This window comes from Thunnus albacares, chromosome 2 (assembly GCF_914725855.1).
Source record: "Thunnus albacares chromosome 2, fThuAlb1.1, whole genome shotgun sequence".
Lineage (NCBI taxonomy): Eukaryota > Metazoa > Chordata > Actinopteri > Scombriformes > Scombridae > Thunnus > Thunnus albacares.
Genome location: NC_058107.1, coordinates 27,322,120 through 27,346,417, shown reverse-complemented (window position 1 = coordinate 27,346,417; position 24,298 = coordinate 27,322,120). Strand labels below are relative to the sequence as shown.

The 24,298-nt window shown below is 38.2% G+C and overlaps 5 protein-coding genes across 6 annotated transcripts; 2 read left to right on the top strand and 3 right to left on the bottom strand.

The window, feature by feature from the left end:
* The first annotated feature begins 927 nt into the window (after positions 1-927).
* Positions 928-3,341, top strand: dynll1 (dynein, light chain, LC8-type 1). 2 transcript variants are annotated; one of them, XM_044376125.1, is made up of 3 exons: positions 928-1,044; positions 1,818-1,956; positions 2,951-3,341. In XM_044376125.1, exons 2-3 carry the CDS (start codon positions 1,825-1,827, stop codon positions 3,086-3,088), a joined length of 270 nt encoding a protein of 89 aa, XP_044232060.1. In that variant the 5' UTR covers positions 928-1,044; positions 1,818-1,824; the 3' UTR covers positions 3,089-3,341. The 2 variants fall into 2 exon arrangements, with proteins under 2 accessions (XP_044232060.1, XP_044232059.1); XM_044376124.1 differs by having other exon boundaries at positions 936-1,048.
* Positions 3,342-3,930: 589 nt separating this feature from the next.
* rpl6 (ribosomal protein L6) lies at positions 3,931-9,141 on the bottom strand. The gene is made up of 7 exons (XM_044376121.1): positions 9,123-9,141; positions 7,848-7,994; positions 7,644-7,742; positions 6,098-6,241; positions 4,527-4,575; positions 4,228-4,412; positions 3,931-4,115 (listed from the first exon to the last, which is right to left on the bottom strand). Exons 2-7 carry the CDS (start codon positions 7,992-7,994, stop codon positions 3,963-3,965), a joined length of 777 nt encoding a protein of 258 aa, XP_044232056.1. The 5' UTR covers positions 9,123-9,141; the 3' UTR covers positions 3,931-3,962.
* A 996-nt stretch (positions 9,142-10,137) lies between these two features.
* acaa2 (acetyl-CoA acyltransferase 2) lies at positions 10,138-15,412 on the bottom strand. The gene is made up of 10 exons (XM_044376118.1): positions 15,247-15,412; positions 13,791-13,957; positions 13,525-13,653; positions 13,213-13,329; positions 12,919-13,066; positions 12,611-12,786; positions 11,951-12,080; positions 11,214-11,284; positions 10,931-11,085; positions 10,138-10,832 (listed from the first exon to the last, which is right to left on the bottom strand). The coding sequence occupies exons 1-10, from the start codon at positions 15,260-15,262 to the stop codon at positions 10,751-10,753; spliced, it is 1,191 nt and encodes a 396-aa protein (XP_044232053.1). The 5' UTR covers positions 15,263-15,412; the 3' UTR covers positions 10,138-10,750.
* Positions 15,413-15,587: 175 nt separating this feature from the next.
* On the top strand, positions 15,588-20,455 carry mrpl40 (mitochondrial ribosomal protein L40). Its single transcript, XM_044376122.1, has 5 exons — positions 15,588-15,809; positions 17,082-17,165; positions 18,457-18,612; positions 19,718-19,799; positions 19,929-20,455. Exons 1-5 carry the CDS (start codon positions 15,748-15,750, stop codon positions 20,154-20,156), a joined length of 612 nt encoding a protein of 203 aa, XP_044232057.1. The 5' UTR covers positions 15,588-15,747; the 3' UTR covers positions 20,157-20,455.
* Positions 20,456-21,041: 586 nt separating this feature from the next.
* Positions 21,042-23,623, bottom strand: c2h22orf39 (chromosome 2 C22orf39 homolog). The gene is made up of 3 exons (XM_044376123.1): positions 23,513-23,623; positions 21,812-21,979; positions 21,042-21,683 (listed from the first exon to the last, which is right to left on the bottom strand). The coding sequence occupies exons 1-3, from the start codon at positions 23,552-23,554 to the stop codon at positions 21,552-21,554; spliced, it is 342 nt and encodes a 113-aa protein (XP_044232058.1). The 5' UTR covers positions 23,555-23,623; the 3' UTR covers positions 21,042-21,551.
* Between the last annotated feature and the right edge of the window lie 675 nt (positions 23,624-24,298).

Sequence of the window (24,298 nt, the reverse complement as noted above, 5' to 3'; positions counted from 1 at the left end):
ACTTGCATATAACTGAGATGAATTGATGAAAAATTTGTATTACTACTTATTGTATTAGTACAAGTATTCACTTAACACATTTTCAGTATCTATTTTTCTAGTGTATGAAGTCGTGATACACACCCTTCTCATGAAAATGGGTGCTTAGTAATGTACATTATATTGTAGCAGCATAAGAAAAATGTGCTCAGAGAAAACATTTTTTTGTTTGTTTTTACAGTATAATTTTAGAACATTACATTTGGCAAAATGCCAAGTATTATTGCCAAAAACTGGTGCTAACCAATAGTCAATATCAATGATTGGGATAAGTCCAGATCAGTCTACATAACAGTGTCCACAATATCAGTGGGCATTTGTCATATCTCTACAACAAAATACCAAGCATCAATCAACAGATTGTGAAAATAACTAAATCACTGTCAATTTCTCTCATTGCCACAATATCTTTTTTCCATGTTATAACAACATATGAAAGTTTTTTTCTTAACTACATATGGTCTTATTATTATGAGATAAAATAATAACTGTAAGAAGTAAAGTTATATACGAAAAATGTTTCTTGTAACGCTGGTATGTCATCATTTCTTGTACAAAAAATAGTTTCCGTACTGTATTTTTGTTTTTGTATCTATATTAACAAAATATAAGTCACAACGGGTTGGAAAGGGGATAATAAATAAAAAATAAAATATGTATGCTTGATGGTGTGTAGGGAAAAAATAATCATCCATAACATTTATTATTTCACGGTGCTATCGCCAGTGAGGCATGGGAAAGTTATTTACAACCGTTGCCACGGTAACGATATTGTCGCAAGGCATGATGGTTCGAAATAAAATGCAGGGAGAAACACCAGAAAGATAGGCTCGAATCAGCCAATAACAGAGCCGTGTCCGTTAATATCAGCCAATAGGAGGACGTCAAGGCAGCAGTCTCTAACCGCTACACACCCACATTAGTTTTGTGTCAACCACTTCGCGGGAGTTGTCACTACAGGAGCGGTCGTCTCTTTAAAACTAGACGAACAGTATACGGAGACTAGTAGGTAAATTTAAGAATTTCGCATGCAGTAAATTATAAGAATGTTCATTTATTTTATTTGAATGTTTTTAACATTTCTGCCTACAGTCAGACTGTTTTTTTTCATTTTGAGGGATGAATGAACAGTTAGTTATCGAGCTGTAATCAACCGCTCATCCATCGCTGAATATGCATGTGGCGAGATGTTGCTAGCAAAGCCTTTCTCTTTCTATTAAATCCCAACGTTACTTCAGTTAACGTCAAGTCTTGGTTATGCCAAACGTTAACTCTATTATCAAGAGAATCGGGTGTTTATTTTTGGTATACTGCACGTTGAGGCAAATAAAGCATACGTTTAACTGCTGTCTAAGGTTTTGGTACGTTATTTTGCAGCGATGTGCTTTCATTTTGCAGCCTCACATTTCACAGGATTTTAGTGGATACATTTTAGACGATAATCTTAAATGTCTTTGCGTATCCATAGAAACTACGCAGAGCGCGCATCCAGTGAGCTTGCCGCTGATGGAAGTTGTTATGCAACACAAGTAGAAATGGCTAGTTCAAATATTATGTGTCAGTTATTATATAATGGATACTCCGTCACTAACTAGCTGTTTTTCTCCCTCTTTACTGGTTGGTGAGACCTTTTTTTGTGTTCTCCATACAATACCGTTAAAGTCAATCGATGATGAGCGCTGTTTGGATGCTCAGGGTCTCCAGTCGATTGTGTGTATGTGTGTGTGTCAATGCGCTTGTGAAGATGATGAATCCTCCGCTGTGTTTTGGTTTCCCAGGGCAACCATGTCTGACAGAAAGGCAGTGATCAAAAATGCTGACATGTCGGAGGACATGCAGCAGGACGCCGTGGAGTGTGCCACACAGGCCCTGGAGAAGTATAACATCGAGAAAGACATCGCTGCATACATCAAAAAGGTAAAAAATAAAAACACCTCTGACGCATCCCAACATCCTCAATAGGTTCCCTCAGTGCAACTTTGTCCTACAGGTTTCTAAGCAGAAAACGTAGTTTTTGGACAAAATTGACGTGCTTTTCCACAGCAGTGATGTAAAGCTATTTTTGCACTCTGACCAACCATCCTGTGCATCATCCATGTTACCCGCCCAGCCTGGTATTCGCAATTGTCTCCACTCTTCCTGAGGAAACCGGTTCCTCTTGGACCTACTGTCCTGCAGAGGCCACATGGCAACTCTGTCTGCATGGTGACATTCCTACTCACCGTAGAGAGGAAAACACCCTGAAAACATGATGTTTACAGCTATTTTCCCATATTTGGCAAATTAAGTGTTAATTGTAAAATTGTCATTATGATAAGATAGTGTTTTACCTAGAAGTCAAATATGATCATTATCAAATGGCCAGAGGCATTCACTGTTCATTTAGCTGAACTATAAAAAATAGCTAGAAAATTGTCTCTCTTAACTGTAATGTAGCGGTTAAGATTTAAATGGACAATATATGGTCTAGTCTAGTCATTATGTCAATTTATCAACCAGCTCAAGCTTCGTTTGTACCTCTAAAATTCCTCTTAATATGACACACACTACTTTTTCTCAGTAACATTATTGAGAATGGTAGGAAAACATTTTGGGTGCAACATTTAGTGATTTCATGCTATATTGAGTCAACGCCAAGAAGAGTACTGTGGTCTGAGGAGGAACATGAGCTGTGATGGCCTGTCAAGTAAAAGCGAACATTGTTCATTTCACTCCAACAATAATGATTTGAAGCCATCGACACCATAAATGATGGGATGCTCTTTAAACACATAATGTACAGTGTGCTTATTACACTATATGCTTCATCTATACACTTCATTAAACTGTATGTTTCCTTATATTTATAACATATTTCTGATCCCATTTCTCCACACATTTCATGAGAACAATGTGTCTTTGTCCCACTCAGGAGTTTGACAAGAAATATAACCCGACCTGGCACTGCATCGTTGGGAGGAACTTTGGCAGCTACGTGACTCATGAGACCAAGCATTTCATCTACTTCTACTTGGGTCAGGTGGCCATTCTGCTGTTTAAGTCCGGCTGAGACGAGAAAGGCTTTTTCTCGATACAGCTGACCATACATACAGTACTGACTGACTCGACAAAGGCACTTATCATTCCTTGGCAAGGGGCCGCTGCCTTTTTCTGTGCTGCTTTCTACTTTCTGTTTTTGAGGATTAACAAAAAAAACAAAAAAAAAAACCGTGGCCATGTAAAAGAGATGAAACACTTGTATTTATTTTTGTCTTGTTACGTTAGACATGTCATTTTTTAATTAAAGCGTTGCTGTCAAGCTGTCTGGGTCCAATGTTTGGTGTGGTTATTTCATTATACGCCAATTGAACCAGGACATTTATAATCCCATATGACCAGATACTTATGTTTCAGATGAATAGGTGGCTTATTTGTGGCACTGATGTACAGAAATGTATTAAGTGTGTTATGTAAATATTAAAAATAAGATGAAATCATGCATTAGCCAGAGTAATGTCTAAACTGTCATTTGCATAGTAAGCATTACTCAGCCATTGTATCTGTGAAGTCAATCACTGGGAGAGTGAAACTGCCGCATCACACAAGTGTCTCATATTCAATATGTTGAGGATGTTTAGTCCAATACAATTGGAATCACTGCTTCTTTACAGTTCCTGTAATCACCTAAAACATGTTTTGAAGCCCATTTCTGGTCTTTATTTGTAGTGAGATTCCAGCGACAGTTTAATTCCCCACAAGACACCATAAATCTACAAGTTATATGCACTGTTTGAGCTCTGGACATTAATAGTTTGTGTTGCTAAGATGGCAAGTAACTGACAAATCTGGTGAGGAAATATCTAAACTATAAATACACACACGCGCTTTCAGTAGAAAAGAGACAAGTGATGGTGAAGTTGGTGGTACTGTTTATTACAACACATTTAGAAAACCAGCTTGTGTGGGTAGACACCATTAGACAGGCTAAAGGAAGAGCGCAGGTACCCTTTCATCTGAGGTACTTTCTTGATGAGGGGCAGAAGCTGAGCATCAACAGCTTTCTGGTCCTCCTTCCTCTGCTCTGTCAGCTGGTACTTCTGCACAGGCGAAAGAAAAAAAAAAGGCAGAAAAACCAGTGAGTCAGGTATTATTCCCATTACAAATTTATACAAATGTGTATTCTGAAGGCAAATATCCAAGTTAGGTTACCTCTTTCTCTGTGTCAAAGATCTCTCCCTCCTGGTGACGGGGCCTCCTCAGCTTCTTCTTCTTGAAGTAGGCGTCGTTAAGAGTTTTGGGGATCTTCATGCCAGAGATGTCGATTTTGGTGTTGGTGGCGATGACAAATTTCTGGTGAGCCCTGCGCAGGGGGACTCTGTTCAAGGCAAGAGGGCCTAAAGGGTGTTCAAATAAGAAAACATCAGCGTTACAGAAACATGGACGACGTTCTTACTGACTGTATTATAATGGATGTTGCTAATGTACATGAGCAAACATGTCATGCTTACCAGTGACAAGCAGGAGACCACTTGAGAGCTGCTTCAGGAACACCACACGCTAAAAAACAAAAAAAACAAGAGGCGTCATTTGGTATACAGCTGCTACACTAAGGGTAATTAGCAGACGAGGCTCCTATTGCATCAAATCATATAGAAAAGAGAAGGATCCTTTTAACCATTCAGCTCACAGAGAGAGCTCATTAACAGTCATATTTACGCCATTTTGTTAAGACAATTTAAACAGCTGCAATCCACTTTCATGCAGAGCTGGAGAAAAATGAATCTACTTGACACACACACACTCCCAATTTTTATCAAGAGGGCTCCAAACTGTCAGATTCATAGCTGTAACATTATTTAGGTCAGCCACTGCTCCAAGTGTGTGTGGGCACACTCGCATGCTTCCATAACTTGCCCGTGTAGCGTTTGCGAGTGGGGAGGGAGGGACAATGTCTGCGGCAGCGAGGTTGTGTGATTATAGTGATGTGTCCAGCACGCCTGTTAGGCAGAACATTTGTGTGGGATGCACCACTACGGTTGGAGGCTTAACATCTTATATGATACAATACTGATGGAAAGGAGGTAAACCGATGGTTCGGTCGTTATGTCGCCAGTTTAAAAATAGTTTTATCTGAAAAATGTCTAAGTATCAGGTCTGTGTTAGAGGCGGTGTACAGTAAATGTCTTTAAATAGGAAGTAGATGGTGGAGTGTGAGTGCTACAAGTATCATTCATTTTGCTTTTCTGCGAATTATTGACGTTATAACAAATTTCAAGTGAGAGCTGCAGTCTATTATATAACATTTTAGCTATTTTGGTTCCCTATTCTGGGTTTAACTGTTCAAACTCAGCATTGATGCTATGCTAATTAGCTGTCTACAATGATGTGCCCCCACAAGCAATTAACTTGAACTGCTGACTCAATATTTGAGGTGTTTTGACATAAAATTTTAATGCCCATCTGCCAGACAATGGAAATCTTTCCCGGTGATGATGTAATGCTTTTAAATATCAATAACTGTTCTCACTGCATGAAGTGCAGCTGCTTGTATATTCACATAAAATACAAGAATCTCACTTTAAAAATCCTTTTTGTTTCTCAAATGATCGCATGTGGAAAATTTTAACTCCTGTCACAAATGTTACATTTTAAAAGGCATCAGAACATAATGTTGATCACATGTTTGTTTTCTAGTGATGGACACAAACACGAATGTGTTAAATAAGCTGTCTGTCAATGAAAATCTTTCTGAATTTGGATGGTGGGGATACCATTTTCAGTTTATACTGACCAATACTGGCTCTTAGAGTCTTCACCAGTCAAACAAGGTTTATAGTATGATGAGGGACAGATAAATTGTCCTGTTTTGGTCCATGAAGCCAACAGCATGATGGCCTTTGACTCTCAGAGCAGATTATCATTTTCACAAAATTAAATGAAATCCTTGACATTTCAAGATTGTGGATGTGTACAGTGTCATACACGGAGCACGTTTTTTTAGCCTGTGTATGTGAATGATTTCTGCTAATCTCTGAGTAAATACAAACCAAAATGAACTTGTGCTAAAAACAGTTCTCACCTTTCCACGGTGGCGACCAGTGAGCAGGACGAGGACAGTTCCTGGGGTGATGGTGGCGCGCAGCTTCCTCTTGTGCTGGCTGAAGGGCTTCTTCCCGTGGCTTTTCAGTTTGCGGGCAACATCCTCTGTAGGGTAGTAGCGGGGCTACGGGAAGAGCAAACACAGAACATTTTTTTAGGTTAGGACCGGTCAAGACCTTAGGGAAAGTCATACAAAGTGAACAAAATGACAGGAATGACAGCACAGCATCAGCTGGGATGCTCTAAAATTGATGGCAAAATTCAATCCCATATTGACAAGTTAAATTTTATTTTCTACCATTTTGGAGTCACGAGACAGCCTAGAAATTTTAAGGATAGATTCACAATTTTTCAGTCTTAAAACAGTCAGGTGCCCATATGAACAGGTTTTCCTCTCAATCATTAATCAGTAATCATTCCTCCTGGTTACACTGGCTATGAAAAGATCCCTTTCAAATGTGCTTTTAAATGTAAGTGATGGGGGCCAAAATCCACAGTATGCATTTAAAAGTTTATCTGAAGCTTATATGAGGCTTCAGCAGTCCGAGTTAGTCATATCAAATGGACATCTGACACATTTACAGTCTTTTTAGCATCAAATTCCCTCTTTGTGTTTCCTCAGACAGTGTTTCCCTGTTGAGCTGTGGTGGAAGTACAGTAACAAAAAGAGGGACTCTGGCACTAAAAGACTAACTCTGAAAGATATCCACTTGATTTGACTCATTTGGACGGCTGAAGCTTCATATTAGCTTCAGATAAACTTTTAAATACATTTTTACACAGAAGGCTTGTGGATTTTGTCCCCCATCACTTACATTGTAAGTACATTATGAAGAGATCTTCTAATGGTCAGTATGAACAGGAGGAATGATTACAGCAAGAAAAACCTATTCAATGTTCATGTGGGCACCTGACTGTTTTAAGACAGACTTGAGAACCCATCCTTTAGCTCAGTTCAAGAAAACTTAATGAATATGGAAACATTATATCCCGGTCTTATGTCTCATATTCTGTTCCATTTAGAAGTTCATGTACAATACCAGTGAAAAGTTTGGACACACCTTCCAATCCACCTGAATGCAAAAGTGTGTGTTTAAATGTTCAAGTGGGCACCTGAATGTTGTCTTAAGACAGACTTGGAAAATTGTGAAGCTGTCCTTTAAGTCTGTGGTGCAAAACACTGCATGCATTTTATTCTGCTCAGTTCATTTCAGACCAGACATTAGGTCAACGTGTGTATACTTCGTGTGTTGTGCATTTGCTGCTAGCTATGGAGTTTTAAGTTTGTGTCCACATGTCTCTCTGAATGCAAAAACTCTGCACACCCTAAATTTAATAGAAAAATCTCAGTGACAGTGTACGACAGGAGTTACTTTACCTCAGTCAGGCACATGTTCAGGATTTGCCAGGATGTGTATACTATTTATTTTTTGATTCAATTTCTCTGTCAGCGATGACATTTACACAGTTCCAGTTGTCAGTAGCTGTACAAAATCAAATCTGCACAAAGATGTCACATCACTCACCATTTTGCGCAGCTTGACAACACGAGTGCCTCCATTCTTGTCTCCGCCAACAGTCTTGACAACGGTGGCCTTAGGCTTCGCCTTAATCTTTTTCTCAATCTGCAACAAGTGCAGAGAATTAACATCAAAACAAGATACAGTCCGCAGGTTTAATGTGTATATTGGTGACTTTATTATCATCTTTGTTTAGTGTTCTGCCCTCACCTTGGTCGCAGTGGTCTTAGTCTTCCTCTTGTACATGGCCCTGCGGGCGTACATAGCAGAACGGGAGTAGCGGCCGATGCCCCGGGCCAGAACCGGGTTCCGGCTCCCGTGCTTCTTCTTGGCAGATTTTTTGTCTCCCTCTGCCATCTGATACAAAGCAAGTTAAAACAGAGGTTAGTGATCTGACACAAAGCAAGTTAAAACAGAGGTTAGTGATCTGACACAAAGCAATGTAGAACAGGGAATAGTCCATGAAAATCAGTGTGCAAAATACAGTGTGACCATTGGGTACTACTTCCAAAACAGAATTTATTCTGTGATTGACAGACTGTTTAAGGACTTTTAAAGTTTTTTTCTCCAAGATAAAGGACTTCTTTATATACAGTATCAATTCATGTTCACATTTCACTTTTCCTTTGGAATTGGACGTTTTTGAATATGCAGAGACAGCACATTTGTATTTAAGTGTCATTACATAAAAATAAACCTCACTGTGTGGATAATAATGATATAATTAGGCCTATTGTTGAGACCCCCATAATATTTCATTGAGATTTTCAGGGGGTCTAAGCTGTTAATTAAAGGGTCCCAGACCCGCAGAGACCACTTGTATTTCGCACACTAGTTCTAACAGATTTATAACAAGTTGTGTTAAATTCTCAGTACAATAAGCTCCACTATAACCCAGACTACCACGTTATCAATGACAGCTGAAGCAATAACATTATGAGCTTCTAAACTAAAACCTAAAATGCATATATATACACTGCAGAAAGTACAAATACACTTAAAATTCAACAGTAATATCCGATGTATTGAATCCTTCACTCCGCAGACATTGCAATAGCAGAGGAGGCATGACAAGTATCGTTAGCTGCCAATTAGCAATATAGCACTGTTGAATCGCTTTACGTACTATGTAGCCACTCGTATCCCCAAATTGAAAGTATTTATATTAATTGAAAACTACACGACAGCGGAACCTTACGAATAAACACCGTAACCTTACGACTAAACAAGACTTAACGAAGTACAACACGTTTCTATTAGCCGCTAAGCTAACACGAAGGCTACCCGGCGGCCTGCGACACCGATGCACCAAACAGTTTATTAATACAGAAACATGGCCGAATAATCACAGTAATAACGATGTCTAACGCATCATCTAGATACTTAGATTCGTCTTCTGACATTTGAAGACTGTAGTTTTTATTAAATAACGCAGATGAACACAGATTTTATTCCAACAGTCACACGAAGGCAAGCCAGTCTTACCTTTGCTATGAAAAAAAGACCGACATCCGGGCATGTGACGTATATAAGGACGCTGCAAGATGACGTTGACGTACGTAGCGTCGAGTTTCAAGGATGTGATGGTACTTGTAGTCCTAAAGAGATTTCTCCCGTATGCTCATTTGTAAATTTCAAATACAATCAATGTTGCGCTTGTTTTTAACGGCTGTTACTCTCCGACATTTTGGATACACTTTTCTTTTTTAATTTTAGTTAATTAACTAAACTAATTTCTCTCACTACATAGTGTTGTTTTATCTGGTCATACAAGCTATCAATAGAGTTGGATAGTATGAGGCAACCTGGCCTTTTATGGAAAAATCTTATACACAAATCCAGAACAAGCAACTTTAATCTTTTACAAATCCCAAAACAATCTCTGTATCAGCAAAGCACAAAAATTTACCTTCTAAATATTGTGAAGCACATTTGCAGTCTAATTTCTTTTCATATTGCTCATACTAACAAAGCTACAATTTATTGTGCATGCAGATTTGATATCCCCTTTTTATGCATTGTTCATAAACCTTTTAGAAAAAAATAATTAAAAAAATAAAGGTCATTGCAGTCTAAAAAAACTTACAAATATAAAGCATGTGAATGTCCAAGTCATATACAAAAAATTACATTCAATAATCTTTTCTCTATGCTTCTATGTAATCAGTTTTTCTGAACCATTTTGAAAATATGTAACAAAATAATATAAAATAAATTCTAAATGTAAAAACAAATTTAAGATTCTGAAGATTTTTATTCATTATCTTTCTTTTTCTTGGTTGCATTGAACTTATTCTAAATTGTAATTGCACTGTGTATTTTCTGTTTTTATGTCTATGAAGCACTTTGTCAACCTATGTTGAACAATAAAAGCTGTTAGTTAAAATAAAAATTACCATCAGATCAGATCAATTCCATGCTTAACTATAAAATTAACAGACTGCGGCTGATGCTGCTGCTTAATCAGTATGAAAATGTGAAAAAAACAAAACTTCACATGTATTTTCCAAACTGTAATTTATTGAGATTCTTTGACACAGAAATACAAAATCGTTTTTTTCTGAACCCAACACAGGTCAGACATGTTTCGGCAGTTCCCTGATAATGGAGTGGATCCGAACATTTTAAGGCAAATATCGCAGTTCCTCTAAACTCAACACTGACAGTACTTTTGAGTTAATAATATGCTACACGGGTTAATGTAACCAAGCTAGCTCTGTATTTCAATCACACACAGAAACAGCCGCTGGCACACCAGTACCACCAGTACCACAGACATGTGGATCGGAAACTTGAGTTAGCTCTTAATATTCACTTCCAAGGCAACTCTGGACTGGAACATTTATTGCACATTTTTGTATGAATAGACTGAAAGAAGTAAAGAGTAAGCAGCAAAAAAAAGTCTGATTTATAGTAATGCGTTATTCTTCTTTGTTTGCCAGGGTGAGCTGAGCATCGGTGCTTCATGGTAGAGAACATTTGCCATTTTATGTGTATGTGAAAGGCTTGAAATAATATCAGGTTTAATTTGAGCATTTTTTTTTACGTGAGCAGATGGTGTCTGTGAATGATATTCCTCTTCAGGCATCCTTCCAAGTATACAGCTTCTTCAGTTAGCATTTCTCAAGGATGATGGCGATGCCCTGGCCACCTCCGATGCAAGCAGAGCCAACAGCGTATTTGCCCCCTCGTCGCCTGTCAGGGAGAAAAAAGTTAATTAATCTTAGCAAATAAGTGTACAGACATCTCAGCTGATTTATTGTAAACATAATTATTAATAACAACATTATTACCTGAGCTCATGAACCAGGTGGGCAGTGATGCGTGTCCCAGAAGCTCCAAGAGGATGTCCGATGGCGATAGCTCCACCGTTAACGTTGCTCTTCTCAGGATCCAGTCCGAGAGCCTTGCTAACAGCCAGGTACTGAGGGGCAAAAGCCTCATTCACCTATGTAAAGCAGATGACATCGATGACACAAACGAGTAGCCACTATCTGAATAAATCAACACATACTGTATATAAAATATGTGACATAAACTCAAGTAGGATTAAAGTTTTTAACTGCGGTAATGTACCTCCACAAGATCCATGTCCTTGAGAGAAAGACCAGCTTTTTTGAGAGCTTCGGTGATTGCAGGAACTGGGCCTGAGATGATTTAAGGAAACCATGTCAAATAATAATTCATTCATTTTCATTTTTGTAATCTCAGAATCCATCAGCTATCTCTCTGATGACGATTTAGCCTCTGGGGGCTGACGCCAATATCTCAGGGATTCTGGTGCAGCAAACAGATATCCGGGCTAAGACTTCCTCTTCCATGTGCCAGTCATTGCTTACAGTCTGATTAGCCACTTGAGACGGTCCAGACGACATTTCAGCTAATTTCTTTAAACAGATATATGTATATAAATACTGGTCAATTTTAATAAAAAAGCTAATAAAAAGCTAAATTGTCATCAGATGATAGCCGATGGGTTCCGAGATAGCATTTCGGCCAATGCTTTCCACCTCTTTTGCTCTCCACATGGACTGTTTACCTGCATGCAACCACAGCCTGCTCAAACATGATTGGTCAATACTACACAGACTACAAAAGGAAACCAGAACGCTTCCGGTAACAAAATCTTGTCCCATTGCCAACAGGTTCTGCTTTCATTGCAAATATCTGTTTATAGAGATTACTGTTTTTGTGACGTACAATGTATATGATGTCATATCTGATGTCGATTGTCATGCAAGCTGAGGACAAATTTATACTTTTGTGCAACAAAAGTGGAAAATAAAGTTGATTTGACTTGATTTGTCACTCACCAATGCCCATAATGCTTGGGTCACAGCCTGACACATGATAAGACACAATCCTGGCCAGCGGAGTGAGCTTGTGTTCTTTCAGCGCATCCTCACTTGCAATCACCACAGCAGCAGCACCATCAGACACACCCTGAAGATAAAGAAGAGCACACTGGATTTAGTAATGGTACTTATTCATTCATACATGAAAAGTTCCTATGTACAGATCTGATTTTAACTTGTGTGTACCAATTAATTAAAAACTTTTGATCAAATTCATCAATGTTTTTTTATTTCCAAAATGTTTCTGGGTTAGAACAAACTTTATGAGACGACGAGTGTCAGGAGTTCTGGTTTGTGGTGATACATGAAGAAATAGCACATAAAACACTACTGATGTCCAGGAAACACCAGATGTCAAATATTACAACTGCATAGTTTTTCAGAACATCTTGTTGTAGTGAAATACACAAATAGCCTTGTGATTTGCTTGATACTGGGAGATGCCAGATGGCAGAAAATAAGTCAGTGTGTTTGGCACACTTGAATCACACACTGATATCCACAGTGGGGCGTTCTCCAGTGTCGGCAGGTGTCTGTTCAATGACACTCTGAGGAGGTAGATAGAACTATAAAAGCTGATCGCCTCAGATCATCAAGATTAGTCATCAATTAGCTCACCGAAGCATTGGCGGCAGTTACAGTCCCTCCCTTCTTGAAGACAGGGGCCAGTTTAGCCATCTGTTCTAGTGTGGTCTGTGGCCGAGGGTGTTCATCCTGAGTCATCGGTACCTTGCCCTTCTTCGCTTTCACATCAATGGGAGCAATTTCTGCTGTGTAGTGACCGGCCTCGTGAGCTGGAGACAGAAATACACATAAAGATCTTAAAATATAAAGAATGTGCTTTATTTCTCAGATGAAATAATACATGTATCGCGAGCAAACCATGAAATTATTGAAAACATATTTTAAAATTTAGCTTCTCTGACCTGCCTTCCACCTTTGTTGCGTCTGATATGCATATTTGTCGCAGTCTTCTCGTGTGATCTGGTATTTCTCTGCCAAGTTTTCCGCTGTGATGCCCATTGGGATTTTGACGTGCAGGTCAGTGAGTCCCGCCCACAAAGTGTCCTCTAGCTGTCAAGCAGATGAGGGGAAGTTTTAGCTTTGTGTCAAAAGCTTTTAGGAGTTTTAAAACAAGCCGCCTTCATGATGATGTTCAGACTGTAAGCGTCAAGGGACTGTTGATAAGAAAGTCAAGAAAATATAAAAATCAAGAAAACCTTGAGGTCGAATCCAAACTTTGTACCAAATCGTATGTTGCGAACAGCATACGGCGCCTGGCTCATACTCTCTGAGCCCCCACACAGGACCACCTCTGACTCCCTCAGGAGGATCTCCTACAAACACACAGAGTAGGTAAAAAAAGGTAACACACATTATGTTTTTAATTGATATAAGTGAAATACTGTGACTTTACTAGAGACCAAACTCCTCACGGCATTGCTTCAGTTGTTCATAAATATACAATAATGTGATTTATTCTGCATTTATATTCCTGCCAGAACGTCCTTTGCTCTCGGTGGAGTACTCACATGAGCACCATTGATGATGGACTGGAAGCCAGATCCACACAGTCTATTCACAGTGAGAGCAGGCACTGGGATGGGAACACCACACCTCAGACCAACATGGCGTGCGATGTAGGGGGCATCAGCTGAGCTCTGAAATAGGAAGGGAGACAGAGAAGAAAGAAAAGGTGAGTAACAAATCCAAAACACTAGTCAGCACATACACATCTGTTGATCCTTGTGATCAGAGTGTGTTAAATGTGACTTTTGATCTGTTTGATTTAAAATACCTGCATGACGTTCCCCATGATGACACTGTTTACAAGCTCCGGTGCCACACCCCCTGCAGCGAGTGCAGCTTTGGCTGCGTGCTCAGCCAGATCTGTTGCACTATGATCCTTCAGAACACCTCCATAGGTGCCGAATGGAGTGCGCTTGGCAGCAACAATAAATACACCTGCAGAGAAACAAAGTATTTTAATACAGCAGTGAGGAGTTAATACCACCCATCACCAGGCCACAGCCAGTGCTGGGTGGTGCCCATTGCAGAAATGGATGGTATCAAGATGCAGAAGATAAAAGATGTTAAGGAGAAACTAACATCAGACACACTAAGAAGGAATTGTTCCACTGAATCAAGGAGGTTTTTTAAATACTCAAAGTACAGTAAACTCTTCTTTCCCATGAATATTTCACGTGCTTGCACACAGGCACAAACACAAGGTTTATGTTTAATAATTATGGAGTTTTCTTTTAACTTTTTTTTTTTTTTAAAGAACTACATATTGCGACTGTTGATTAAATAACTATTAAAAGTGAAATTACAGTCAATCAAAGGGATCTACAGTGAAACAGGTAAGGAAGGTGCTTTTTCATCTGCAAGTTAACCGTGTTGGTTAACATGTACTAAAGTGTGGTGCCATCTTTGAAAGGACATACTGCATAATAGCATGACCATGTGCAAACTCTAAAAAAAAAAAAAAGTCAGGTGTCTAAATGAACCCTTGCACATATTTTTCGTGCTGTAATCATTCCTCCTATTCACGCTGGCCATTAGAAAATCCCTTCATGATGTAAGTGATGGGGGACAAAATCCACAGCCCTCTTTCCTTACAAACATTTATTTAGAAGTTTTTAAGCTAATATGAGGTATTCTCTCTAAAATAAAAAAACTAATCTATCTCTTATCAGACATTACATTAATAGCATTAGCGATAAGCTCTTGTTTTCGTTTTATACTAACTTTATAGTAATAGCTGTCATGTTTAAGAGGTGGGTGTTAATGTTGTGTGTCAAGTATCAAGTTTTTTGGTTGTTTTTTTTGTTTTTTTTTTTAAAGTTTCGACTCTGTATTATGTCTGCATTAACTATTATAAAGACTGGACCAAAAAACTAAAGAAACAGAAAGAGAAAAGTGGAAAGATCTGTGTCAGTGGTGAAAAGTAGTGAGTAGTAGTAGTAGTAAGTAACATACTGTACTGTATAAAGCAAATAAAGATGACGCCACCTCGTCACCTTTCGCCTAATTTCCAGTAACGTTATGATCAGCAAAACCTTTCATGCAGTCCTGACATTACAATTTTAAAATAAAGTCGACTTTACGGGGATTACATTCATTTTAAGTTACTATAATAATGTTACACTAATTGGCTAGATTTAGCTCTAACATCAAATATCGTCACAGCAGCACAGATACAGCTTGCATGCTTTCTTGGCTTCCTACTCAACTAAAAAGAGTTCATTTACCTCTGAGGAGTGCCATGATGCCGATTCAACAATCCAACACTGTCAGGATCAAACTTTTTCGAGCAGTTTCTTCTTGAATCACCCTCAATTACCCCGCAGTGACAATAAAGACCTGCTGTACCTCCGACCTTTCCCCCAAATAATGCTTGGATCATTTCCCACTCAGGCAGTAAGATTCGACAAAAAATGTTACATATACAGTCAAATCAACACATTTTAAAATTATTTAAAATTATAAATATCTCACTTTGTTTTTATTTGATGACAGAGTATGTGAAATATTCAAGATTTCACGCCGTATTTTATTTTTCAGCGCAAACAAAATACTCGAAAGTGCGGCGCAAACTTGTGGACTTGACGTCATCTTTGTGCGTCCCGTAACGTCTGTTCACTCAAGAGAGCAAGGAGGAGACAAGCGAAGTGATATTTGACTACATGTGAGCATTTCTGTTAATCTGACACCGACTATGAGTTTACAGTGAAACAACGCCCAGTGGAAACATGTCTGTGGCTTTGTCGCGTTGTCTCTGCAGGCTTTTATCCCGACAAACTGCTGCTTCAAGGTGAGTGTTTGTAGTGAAATCTCTCTGCTAGCTAACAGGGAGCTAACAGCGAAGGTTATTCAGTAGATACATTTACTCAAGTACTACTGTGCGTAAGTACTATTTTAAGGCACTTGTACTTTACTTGAGTATTTCCATTTTATGCTACTTTCTACTTTAGTAAATTTATTTGACAGCTCTAGTTACTTTTCAGATGAAGATTAGTCACAATGGATAACATAACCTTTTAAAATACAACACATTCATAAAGATGAAACCAGTGGTTTCCAACCTTTTTGGCTTTTGACGTCTCATAAAAAGCAGTGTGTAGTCGGGGTCACATTTCAGATGTCTGTGAGTTGTCTGTTTTCTATGCAAATGACCACTGAATGTATTATATTGCAACAGCAATATATCTGTATATATCTTCTCATAATTGGCCAGCTCTGGAAACAAAATAAAATATTGCATGGCTTCCTATTTCCCTCACACTCCTGTTGGTTATTGCAGCAAGTATTTCCATTTGATGTTACTTTATACTTCCACTCCACTACATTTCAATACAATATTGTACTTTCTACTCCACTACATATATTTGACAGCTTTGGTTACTTTTCTTTGAAGATTTGACACAATCACAAGCTTTTAAAATACAACACATTGTTAAAGATGAAACCAGTGGTTTCCAACCTTTTCCAACATCTCACAAAAAGCAGTGTGTAGTCGGGGTCACATTTCAGATGTCTATGAGATGTTAACAGCTCCACCAAATAGTGTTTTTTTCCCCTCTAAAACTCTCACATGGTTTAATTTCAGCAAATATTCAAATGATTCAATATTTCACCTAAAATCAAAGATTAGAGGAAAAGTCCAAAATCTGAAAACAGATTTGTGTATCAGAACTTTGTTTTTTCTTCTTTCCTCTCTCATTAATCATTTCACAACCACTGGACTAAACTAGCTAACTGTATATAAAGTGGTTCAAACTAGCTCCACCTCCAGCAGCTACAACAGTAACATGCTGCTTACACACTGATGCTTCAGTATTAATAATATAATGATGTCATGTATAATAATATATCAGTCAGAGGGATGAAATGACTACTTTTACTTGAATACTGTAAGTACATTTTTCTGCTAATACTTATGTAGGATTTTTCATGCTGGACTTTTACTTGTAATGCAGTATTTTTGCATGGCTGTATTGGGACTTCATGCTCCTTAGTCCACACGCAGGTCAAGGAGGCAGCATGTTTTGACCTTGTACTCTGTTTGTTATGTCTTGTTTTGCAGCTTTGTGTTGGGAGAAAATCACCATGCTGTTCAGAGTCCTTGGTTTGCACCAGTGATGACACTGAAGACATCTGCTCCTCTGAGGTATGATATACAATGGATGATTATTATTATAAAGCAACTGCCCTCAGAAAAAGTTTCAACCAAAAAGTCAGAATGAGAGTAAATGATCCTGAACGGAAGTTACAGAGGCTAAAGTGTCCCACGGGACCAACGGCTCTGTGCCAGAACATAGTTTTCACCCCTTTATTGATCTCAATTTATTCGAAGATTTTGTTTATATACTGTATTGGGAAATGTTTGGCCTATAAAATGTCAGAAAATAGTGAAAAATGTCAAGATCAAGTTCCACGATAGAGCTGCAATGATTGGTCAATCAATCAATTAGTTCCCAACTATTAAAGGTGCAGTGTGTAGAATTTAGTGGCACTAGCAGAATGTACTAGGCAGAAATGGAATATAATATTCATAAGTATGTTTTAATTAGTGTACAATCCCATGAAACTAAGAATTGTTGTGTTTTCGTTACCTCAGAATGAGCCCATTATGTCTACATAGGGAGCAGGTCCTCTTCCACGGAGCCCGTCATGTTGCACCGCCATGTTTCTACAGTAGCCCAGAACGGACAAACCAAACACCAGCTTTAGAGAGGGTCTTTTGTATTTTTCACAACTTTGACGGCCACCATATGTTCTTCTACACACATGAAGGGGGGGGGGGGGGGGGGTTATTCAGTTGGTTGCAATCTGCAACCTCACCGCTAGATGCCACCAAATCCTACATACTGGTCCTTTTAAATTAATTGCCAGCTATTTTGATCATTGACTAATCGTTCTGAGTCATTTTTCAAGAAAAAAAGTCAAGATTCTCTGATTCCAGCTTCTGAAATGTGAATATTTTCTGGTTTCTTAAGTTCTCTATGATAGTAAATTGAATATCTTTGGGTTGTGGACTGTTGGTCAGTACAAAACAAGACACTTAAGGGGACATCTCAGGTTTTGGGAAACAATGATCAACATTTTTCACCATTTTCTGGACCAAACAATTAATCCATTAATCGAGAATTTAATCAACAGATTAATCAATAATGAAAATAATCGTGAGTTGCAGCCATGACTGTGATGTTCTTTTTAGTACAGATTGTACAGCTGAAGTGTGTTCATGCTATAAAAATAGAACTGTATCATACTGATTAAATCAGCGCTGTGCCCAACTTTTCTTGACTCACGAGTCACTTTCAAATCAAGTCTGGACATTCAGATTTAGAGTTAAGTACATGTAATTACTGTCAACTGTATAACTCTAAAATGACGTGGATATGATGACATTACCTCTGAACATGTGTACTTAAAAGAGTGATTTGTGTTTCTGTAAGAGCGGAACCCAAAAAGAAGAAGAAAGTGGACCCCAGAAGGGAGCAGATGATAAGAGACAGGCTGAGGAAAAAGCTGAAAAAGCTGGAGAAGGTTCCACCTGAGCTCATCCCGATAGAGGACTTCATCACTCCAACCAAATGCTTGGACGAAACAAGGTGCAGTTCATTTCACATTTGCAAGTGACCATGTTAGATTGTTTTGTTGATGCATCTGCGTGTGGTAACAGTATATATTAAAGAACGAGGATTTTTCTTATTGTCAACAGATGTCCTGAAAACCCCAAACCCAGCCTGTGTGTCCAAAGTCTAAACTACTAAATCTATTAAACTCGCATAGATTAACCACATTGTTGCATTGGTTAGACTTGCTGGTTTTGGTGGTTTCAGGTTGATTCATCCAAGGAGGTTACTTTTTTTTCCCTGTTGGGTTTTAATCTGATTTGTAAAATCAGTTTCTTTGGGGCTTTCAGACTAAAATCACTTCCCCTGAATTGTTCCTGTCAAATTTTAGAATTTCATTGATTAAGTTTTGGACATTGGTTTAGGGATGGATTTGACACATAAAAACTATAAAAACTATATCACAACCCCAGCAAGATTGCAGGACCCTTCCTCCTATTGACTGTTCCATAGAGAAAATTGAAAACACAGTGTTTTGGCATTAAAGCGCCCAGATATTAAAGGATAAGTTCACAGTTTTTCAAGTCTGTCTTAAGTCAAGTATGTCTTCCCTCTTATGTTTCCTCAGACAGTGTTTCCCTGTTGAGCTGTGGTGGAAGGATAATTACAAAAAGAGGGACTTTTGCACTAAAAAGACTAACATTGAAATATATTTACTTGATTTGACTCAATTGGACGACTGAACCGTCATGTTAGCTTCACATAAAATTTTAAATACATTTCGACACAGAAGGAGGCTTATGGATTTTGTCCCCCATCATTTACATTGTAAGTTTATTATGAAGGGATCTTCTAATGACCAGTATGAACAGGACGAATGATTATGACAAGAAAAACCTGTTTTAATGTTCATATGAGCACCTGACTGATGTTTTGGGACAGACTTGAAAAGCTGTGAATCCATCCTTTAAAACGTCGGACAAATGGCTGCTCAAGAATAAAATGACTGATTTTAATATCTTTCATGGAGACATTTTTATGCATCATTTGTCTTTGACTTTATGTACCATTGTTCTCTTCTTGACATTATCATACCTGCAGACTGAAGTGCTATAAAATGTTTATTAATCTCTTTACAAAGGGAACGCTCTGCACCGAGGCTATCATTTGAAGACAGTGAAGGTCGAGCCCTGCTGCTGAAGGAGTGGTCTCGATACAAACAGGTGACCACTTATCACCCACAGCTCCAGCACATAAGCTTTTATGGAAAATGTAGCTTCTGACATTTGCACTCCATTATGTACAGTTTGTGGGCTCCATTTGTTGGGCTCATTAGTCTTGTGTTCTTGCAGGAGCAGCACATGGCTGAAGTGCAAAGTGTTGAACTTGCTCTGGAAGCACAGAGGGAGGCGCTGGAGGAGCTAAAGCTGGAGTCTGAGGAGCTGTACCAGGCGGCGCTCAAACCAGACCTCCTTCTCTTTCCTTTCACTCACGAAGGTCCCACTTACACACCCCCAAAGACCAAGCATGAAGCACCGGAAGGGAAGTACAATGACATCACTAAAGTCTACACGCAGTGATGGACAGGAAGCAGTTGTGGGCGCAGTTTGTGTGTGTGTGTATTGTTGTTTATTTGTTGATTCAACAAACCATGATGCAGCCTTTGAACAGCCTGCAGGTATGAAAGACAATTTCCACATAAATCTTTTTCTTCAACTATCGACAAGAGTATAAGACTTACAGTCATCTCGACTCTTTCATTTGTGTCAAATGCAAGAACTTTCATGGGAATTGTTTTTCCACATTCATGTCTCTGTATAAAAAGTAACTTGAAAGAAATCAAAATATTAAAATGTACTTTTTCTTTTTTTTTAATGAATCCAATTTGTTCTGAATTATTTAAAACTTGTTATTTAGGTGAATCACATGAAGGCATGAAACTGATGCACAACTCCATGGGGTGAAACTTTTTCAATTATATTAATGTATCAATACTATTATATAATATACTCATCACAGAGTCATCTATAGCATCAAAAACAGCATGTTTACAGGGGTTAAAAGACAGAGCTGCAACCATTACTCAATTAATTGATTAGTTGTCGACTATTAAATTAATTGCCAACTATTTTGATAATCATTTTGAATCATTTCTTAAGAAGAAAATTTCCGAATTCTGATTCCAGCTTCTAAAATGTGAATATTCTGTTGTTTCCTTAATATTCAATGATAGTAAACTGAATATCTTTGGACAACGAGACATTTGAGGACGTCATTGTGGGATTTGGGAAACAGTGATCAACATTTTTTACCATTTTCTGGACCAAACAACTAATCGATTAATTGAGAAAATAATCAATAATGAAAATAATCCTTTGTTGCAGCCCTAGTCGGAAACAATCTATCCGACCATCTGACTGACAGGCTTATCAGAGATCAGATATCCTATTGATGCCAACAAAAGCTGTAGTGCATTTTTTTTTTTTATTTAACCCACATGAAAACATTGTGGCTAATCCTTCATTATTTGGATGAATGATACAGAATTTATTAATAGTATAATTTGACCCAATATGGCCTCTTCTTTACCTTAAGCTTTTATACTCAATGTCAAACTCATTTAGGCAGAGTGTAGTCAGCCTCTGTGCTTCAGTTTACACAAACAATGAAGATTAAAATATTTATGACTGACAAAAAGGACAACACTACCTTCACAGAGACCATCTTGTAATTCACTGGTTGAAAAGCTGCTGTCATCTTCATCACCGACCACTGGATGCTACCATCACTATCAATTAATTTACACATATCTGAGTAAAACTTGAGATGGCCGTGAGTGTCTGCCAGTCTCTCAAGCACATGTGGTTCTGAAGGGTTTTCTTATGTCCATGAAGTGAAATACAGTACATCCTGAATCTCTGTTTCATTTTGCTTTGGCTGCCATGGAGCAAAGACGGGAGGATAAGAGTGACAGTTCAAGAGTCCTGAGGTTTTTCTTGGTTCAGGGGCAGGTGCCAGTCTCTGGGAGGGTCTTGCCTCAGTTGCCACACAGGGGTAAACTTTCTCTGCTCTGCCACTCTGTCCCTTTCACTCTTCTGCAACGCTTCCTGCAGTAGACATACAGAAAAAAACATTTTTACTACTGAGTTCACTGGTTTCATTTTCAGGACATGCAGAGATCTTGAATAGCATTAAATAAATACAAGTCTAGTCTTACAACCAGACAAAGTTGTACCTTGGCCTCAGTGCTTTTGTGTTTCTCCCACTCTCTGCAGTTGTAGTAGTCTTCTTTCCACTGATGGCAGGACGGGGAGGTACCGTAAGTGTAGTAGTGGTGGAAACGATTCCACAAGCTCTTACAGTGTCTGAATTCACTCCAATAGTCGTCACAGGCCCGGGGCGGCTATATGGGCAGACAAAAGGTGGGAATCATCACTAATGTAACTGAAAAATGTTCATTTCCCCTCCCCTGGTTATATCTAATATGCTAACAGGGCCACAAATGAAAATAAGAGATAAACCTGGTGTGTGTGCACAGTTTGTACCAATGAATGTAGGTTTAGAGATGAAGTTTAAACTCAAACAAATGCATTCAAAAACATTTTTTAACACAACTCCACACTCTGGACTCTATACTCAACTATTATTTAAACATTTGCGATGATCGTCCTCTATAATAATCGCACAGTGCTGTGTAGATTCCATATTTTTTATAAATCTAAAAAGGGAACTGCAATTTCACCTTGTAAGTTAGATTTTATTAGACAAATATGTCATACACAAATACACATATGCAAAATAAAACCCGTCTCATTCTTAAATGAAAGATTTCCATTATTATATTTTAATTACTGAATCGCCCACTAAGAAGGTTTCTGTTATTTTACGCTGCCATTTTGGCCAAGTCTGCCTTAAAAAAAAAAGATAATGTATTTCAAAAGACGTCCTGGTTAAATTAAGGTTAACCCTCACATACTGTTCATATTCTTACCCTTCATAGTATCCCCTCAGAATTGGTCTCTATAGCGAACCTGAACCACAAATCTATTTTTCATTCATAAATACCTCATCAGTCATTAATAAATGGGTGATTAATAATAAATGAAGCTTTCAGACAGCAGAGAGAATGTATTATTTAGATTTAACACTATGTGTCAATGGAGGAAAAACATTCACAATCACACTATAATAAGGTCCAACATAACCTTAAACAGGAGAACATAACAGCCATCATGACTTCAGTGAATGTTATTGAATGTAAAGGATGCAACATTTTTGAATGCAGACTTTTTTTTTCTTTTTTTTTTTTAATGAAACCCGGGTCAAATATAACCTGGAACAATTTATGTATAAACTGTGTATCAGGTGCACACACAAAAAGCTGTAATATTTCCATTTTTGTATATTCTGGTTCACTTTAGTAAAAGTCATAAAATTTCAGGCTAGAAGAGTCATTTTTTACTGCTCTCAAATGTAAGAAACCCAAATTTGAGCTGAAAAGTATGCAAGAGTTAAATAATACATTTAAAAATGCAAGATATGTTAATTGTGTTTGGCATAATATGAGTCGGAAAACATGTCTGAATGTTCCCTGAGGTTGCCAGAGATGCACCTCAGTAACTTTCACAGAATCCTACATTAATTTGTTCTTGGAAATTTTATCTGGCACGATTACACTTCAAAGCAAATCATGACTGAAATAAATATTTGACGGGTTTTAAAGTAAAGCTTCCTCGGTCTGTCTGACTGCTTTAGCGTTAACTTTGCTAAGGTTATACTGACCATTAGCAACGCTAGCTTATCACCTTGCTAACTGTCTAACCTACTTCTTTCAGATTTGTCAATCTACAGTCTATCAACAACAACACAGATTAGCTAAATCGGAACATCTTTACCAAAAAACGTAATTCATAATGTTATTTGTTCGATACTTTACCCTCCATGTTAGCTTTGCTGGCTGGTCCATTGCTAACTGCATTACTATCCTGAACGCGTTACTTTTTTCCCACCCGCATTCTGTGAAGACCCGCCCTACTCCACCTTTGATTGGCTTTGACCTCTATATTCTTACTCTAAACCAATCACCTCACTCCTCATGCCTAATACTAACCAATCAAACTAACGAAGGCGACGAGTACTAGTCAATCAGAGGCGGAGTAAGGCGGGTCTTCGCGGAATGAGAACAGGGGAAGCAAAAGGCGACCTGAACCAGGAGCACTTCCGGTTTCATTTCTGTTTCTCCAAAATATTTAGACTAATTAAAACATTTTTGCACTTACCAAAATGCAACGAAACATCCCATGTGTTATCTTCTTGTCGTAACTATAGTTGTTTTAAATGTATTAAAAGCTCTAACACATCTAAAAAGAGATATACCTGTTTTGGAAAATAAATCCTTCTTGGCTTTTACATCCTGATTTGTGGGATTTAATTAATTTATTGGCTACTAACACAACCTACTAAATATTTCAGGTTACTTCTAATTGTATCTGTTCCATTAGACCTGCTCATTCCTGTAGTTTGATTTGACCAAAGGCAGACTAGGCACTGTGTCTTAAAGGACAGGTTCACAAAATCTATCTTAAAACAACAGTCAGGTGTCCATATGAACACTGAAAGAGGTTTTCCCCTCCATAATCATTCCTCTAGTTCATACTGGCTTTTAAAAGATTTCCTTCAATTGTGCTTTCAATGTAAGTGATGAGGACCAAAATCCACAGTG

Coding starts and splice junctions, on each gene's coding strand:
- acaa2 (XM_044376118.1), bottom strand. Junction 13,654..13,790: donor TCATGGGGAACGTCATGCAG/GTATTTTAAATC, acceptor TTCCTATTTCAG/AGCTCAGCTGATGCCCCCTA. Junction 12,787..12,918: donor GCAACAAAGGTGGAAGGCAG/GTCAGAGAAGCT, acceptor TTCTGTCTCCAG/CTCACGAGGCCGGTCACTAC.
- rpl6 (XM_044376121.1), bottom strand. CDS start 7,994: ATGGCAGAGGGAGACAAAAAATCTGCCAAGAAGAAGCACGGGAGCCGG. Junction 7,743..7,847: donor CTAAGACCACTGCGACCAAG/GTGAGGGCAGAA, acceptor CACTTGTTGCAG/ATTGAGAAAAAGATTAAGGC. Junction 6,242..7,643: donor TTGTCAAGCTGCGCAAAATG/GTGAGTGATGTG, acceptor CTCTTCCCGTAG/CCCCGCTACTACCCTACAGA.
- c2h22orf39 (XM_044376123.1), bottom strand. CDS start 23,554: ATGCAGTTAGCAATGGACCAGCCAGCAAAGCTAACATGGAGG. Junction 21,980..23,512: donor CAGCAAAGCTAACATGGAGG/GTAAAGTATCGA, acceptor CTGCCCATATAG/CCGCCCCGGGCCTGTGACGA. Junction 21,684..21,811: donor ACAAAAGCACTGAGGCCAAG/GTACAACTTTGT, acceptor TGTCTACTGCAG/GAAGCGTTGCAGAAGAGTGA.
- mrpl40 (XM_044376122.1), top strand. CDS start 15,748: ATGTCTGTGGCTTTGTCGCGTTGTCTCTGCAGGCTTTTATCCCGACAA. Junction 15,810..17,081: donor CGACAAACTGCTGCTTCAAG/GTGAGTGTTTGT, acceptor CTTGTTTTGCAG/CTTTGTGTTGGGAGAAAATC. Junction 17,166..18,456: donor AAGACATCTGCTCCTCTGAG/GTATGATATACA, acceptor TGTTTCTGTAAG/AGCGGAACCCAAAAAGAAGA.
- dynll1 (XM_044376125.1), top strand. CDS start 1,825: ATGTCTGACAGAAAGGCAGTGATCAAAAATGCTGACATGTCGGAGGAC. Junction 1,957..2,950: donor TCGCTGCATACATCAAAAAG/GTAAAAAATAAA, acceptor TGTCCCACTCAG/GAGTTTGACAAGAAATATAA.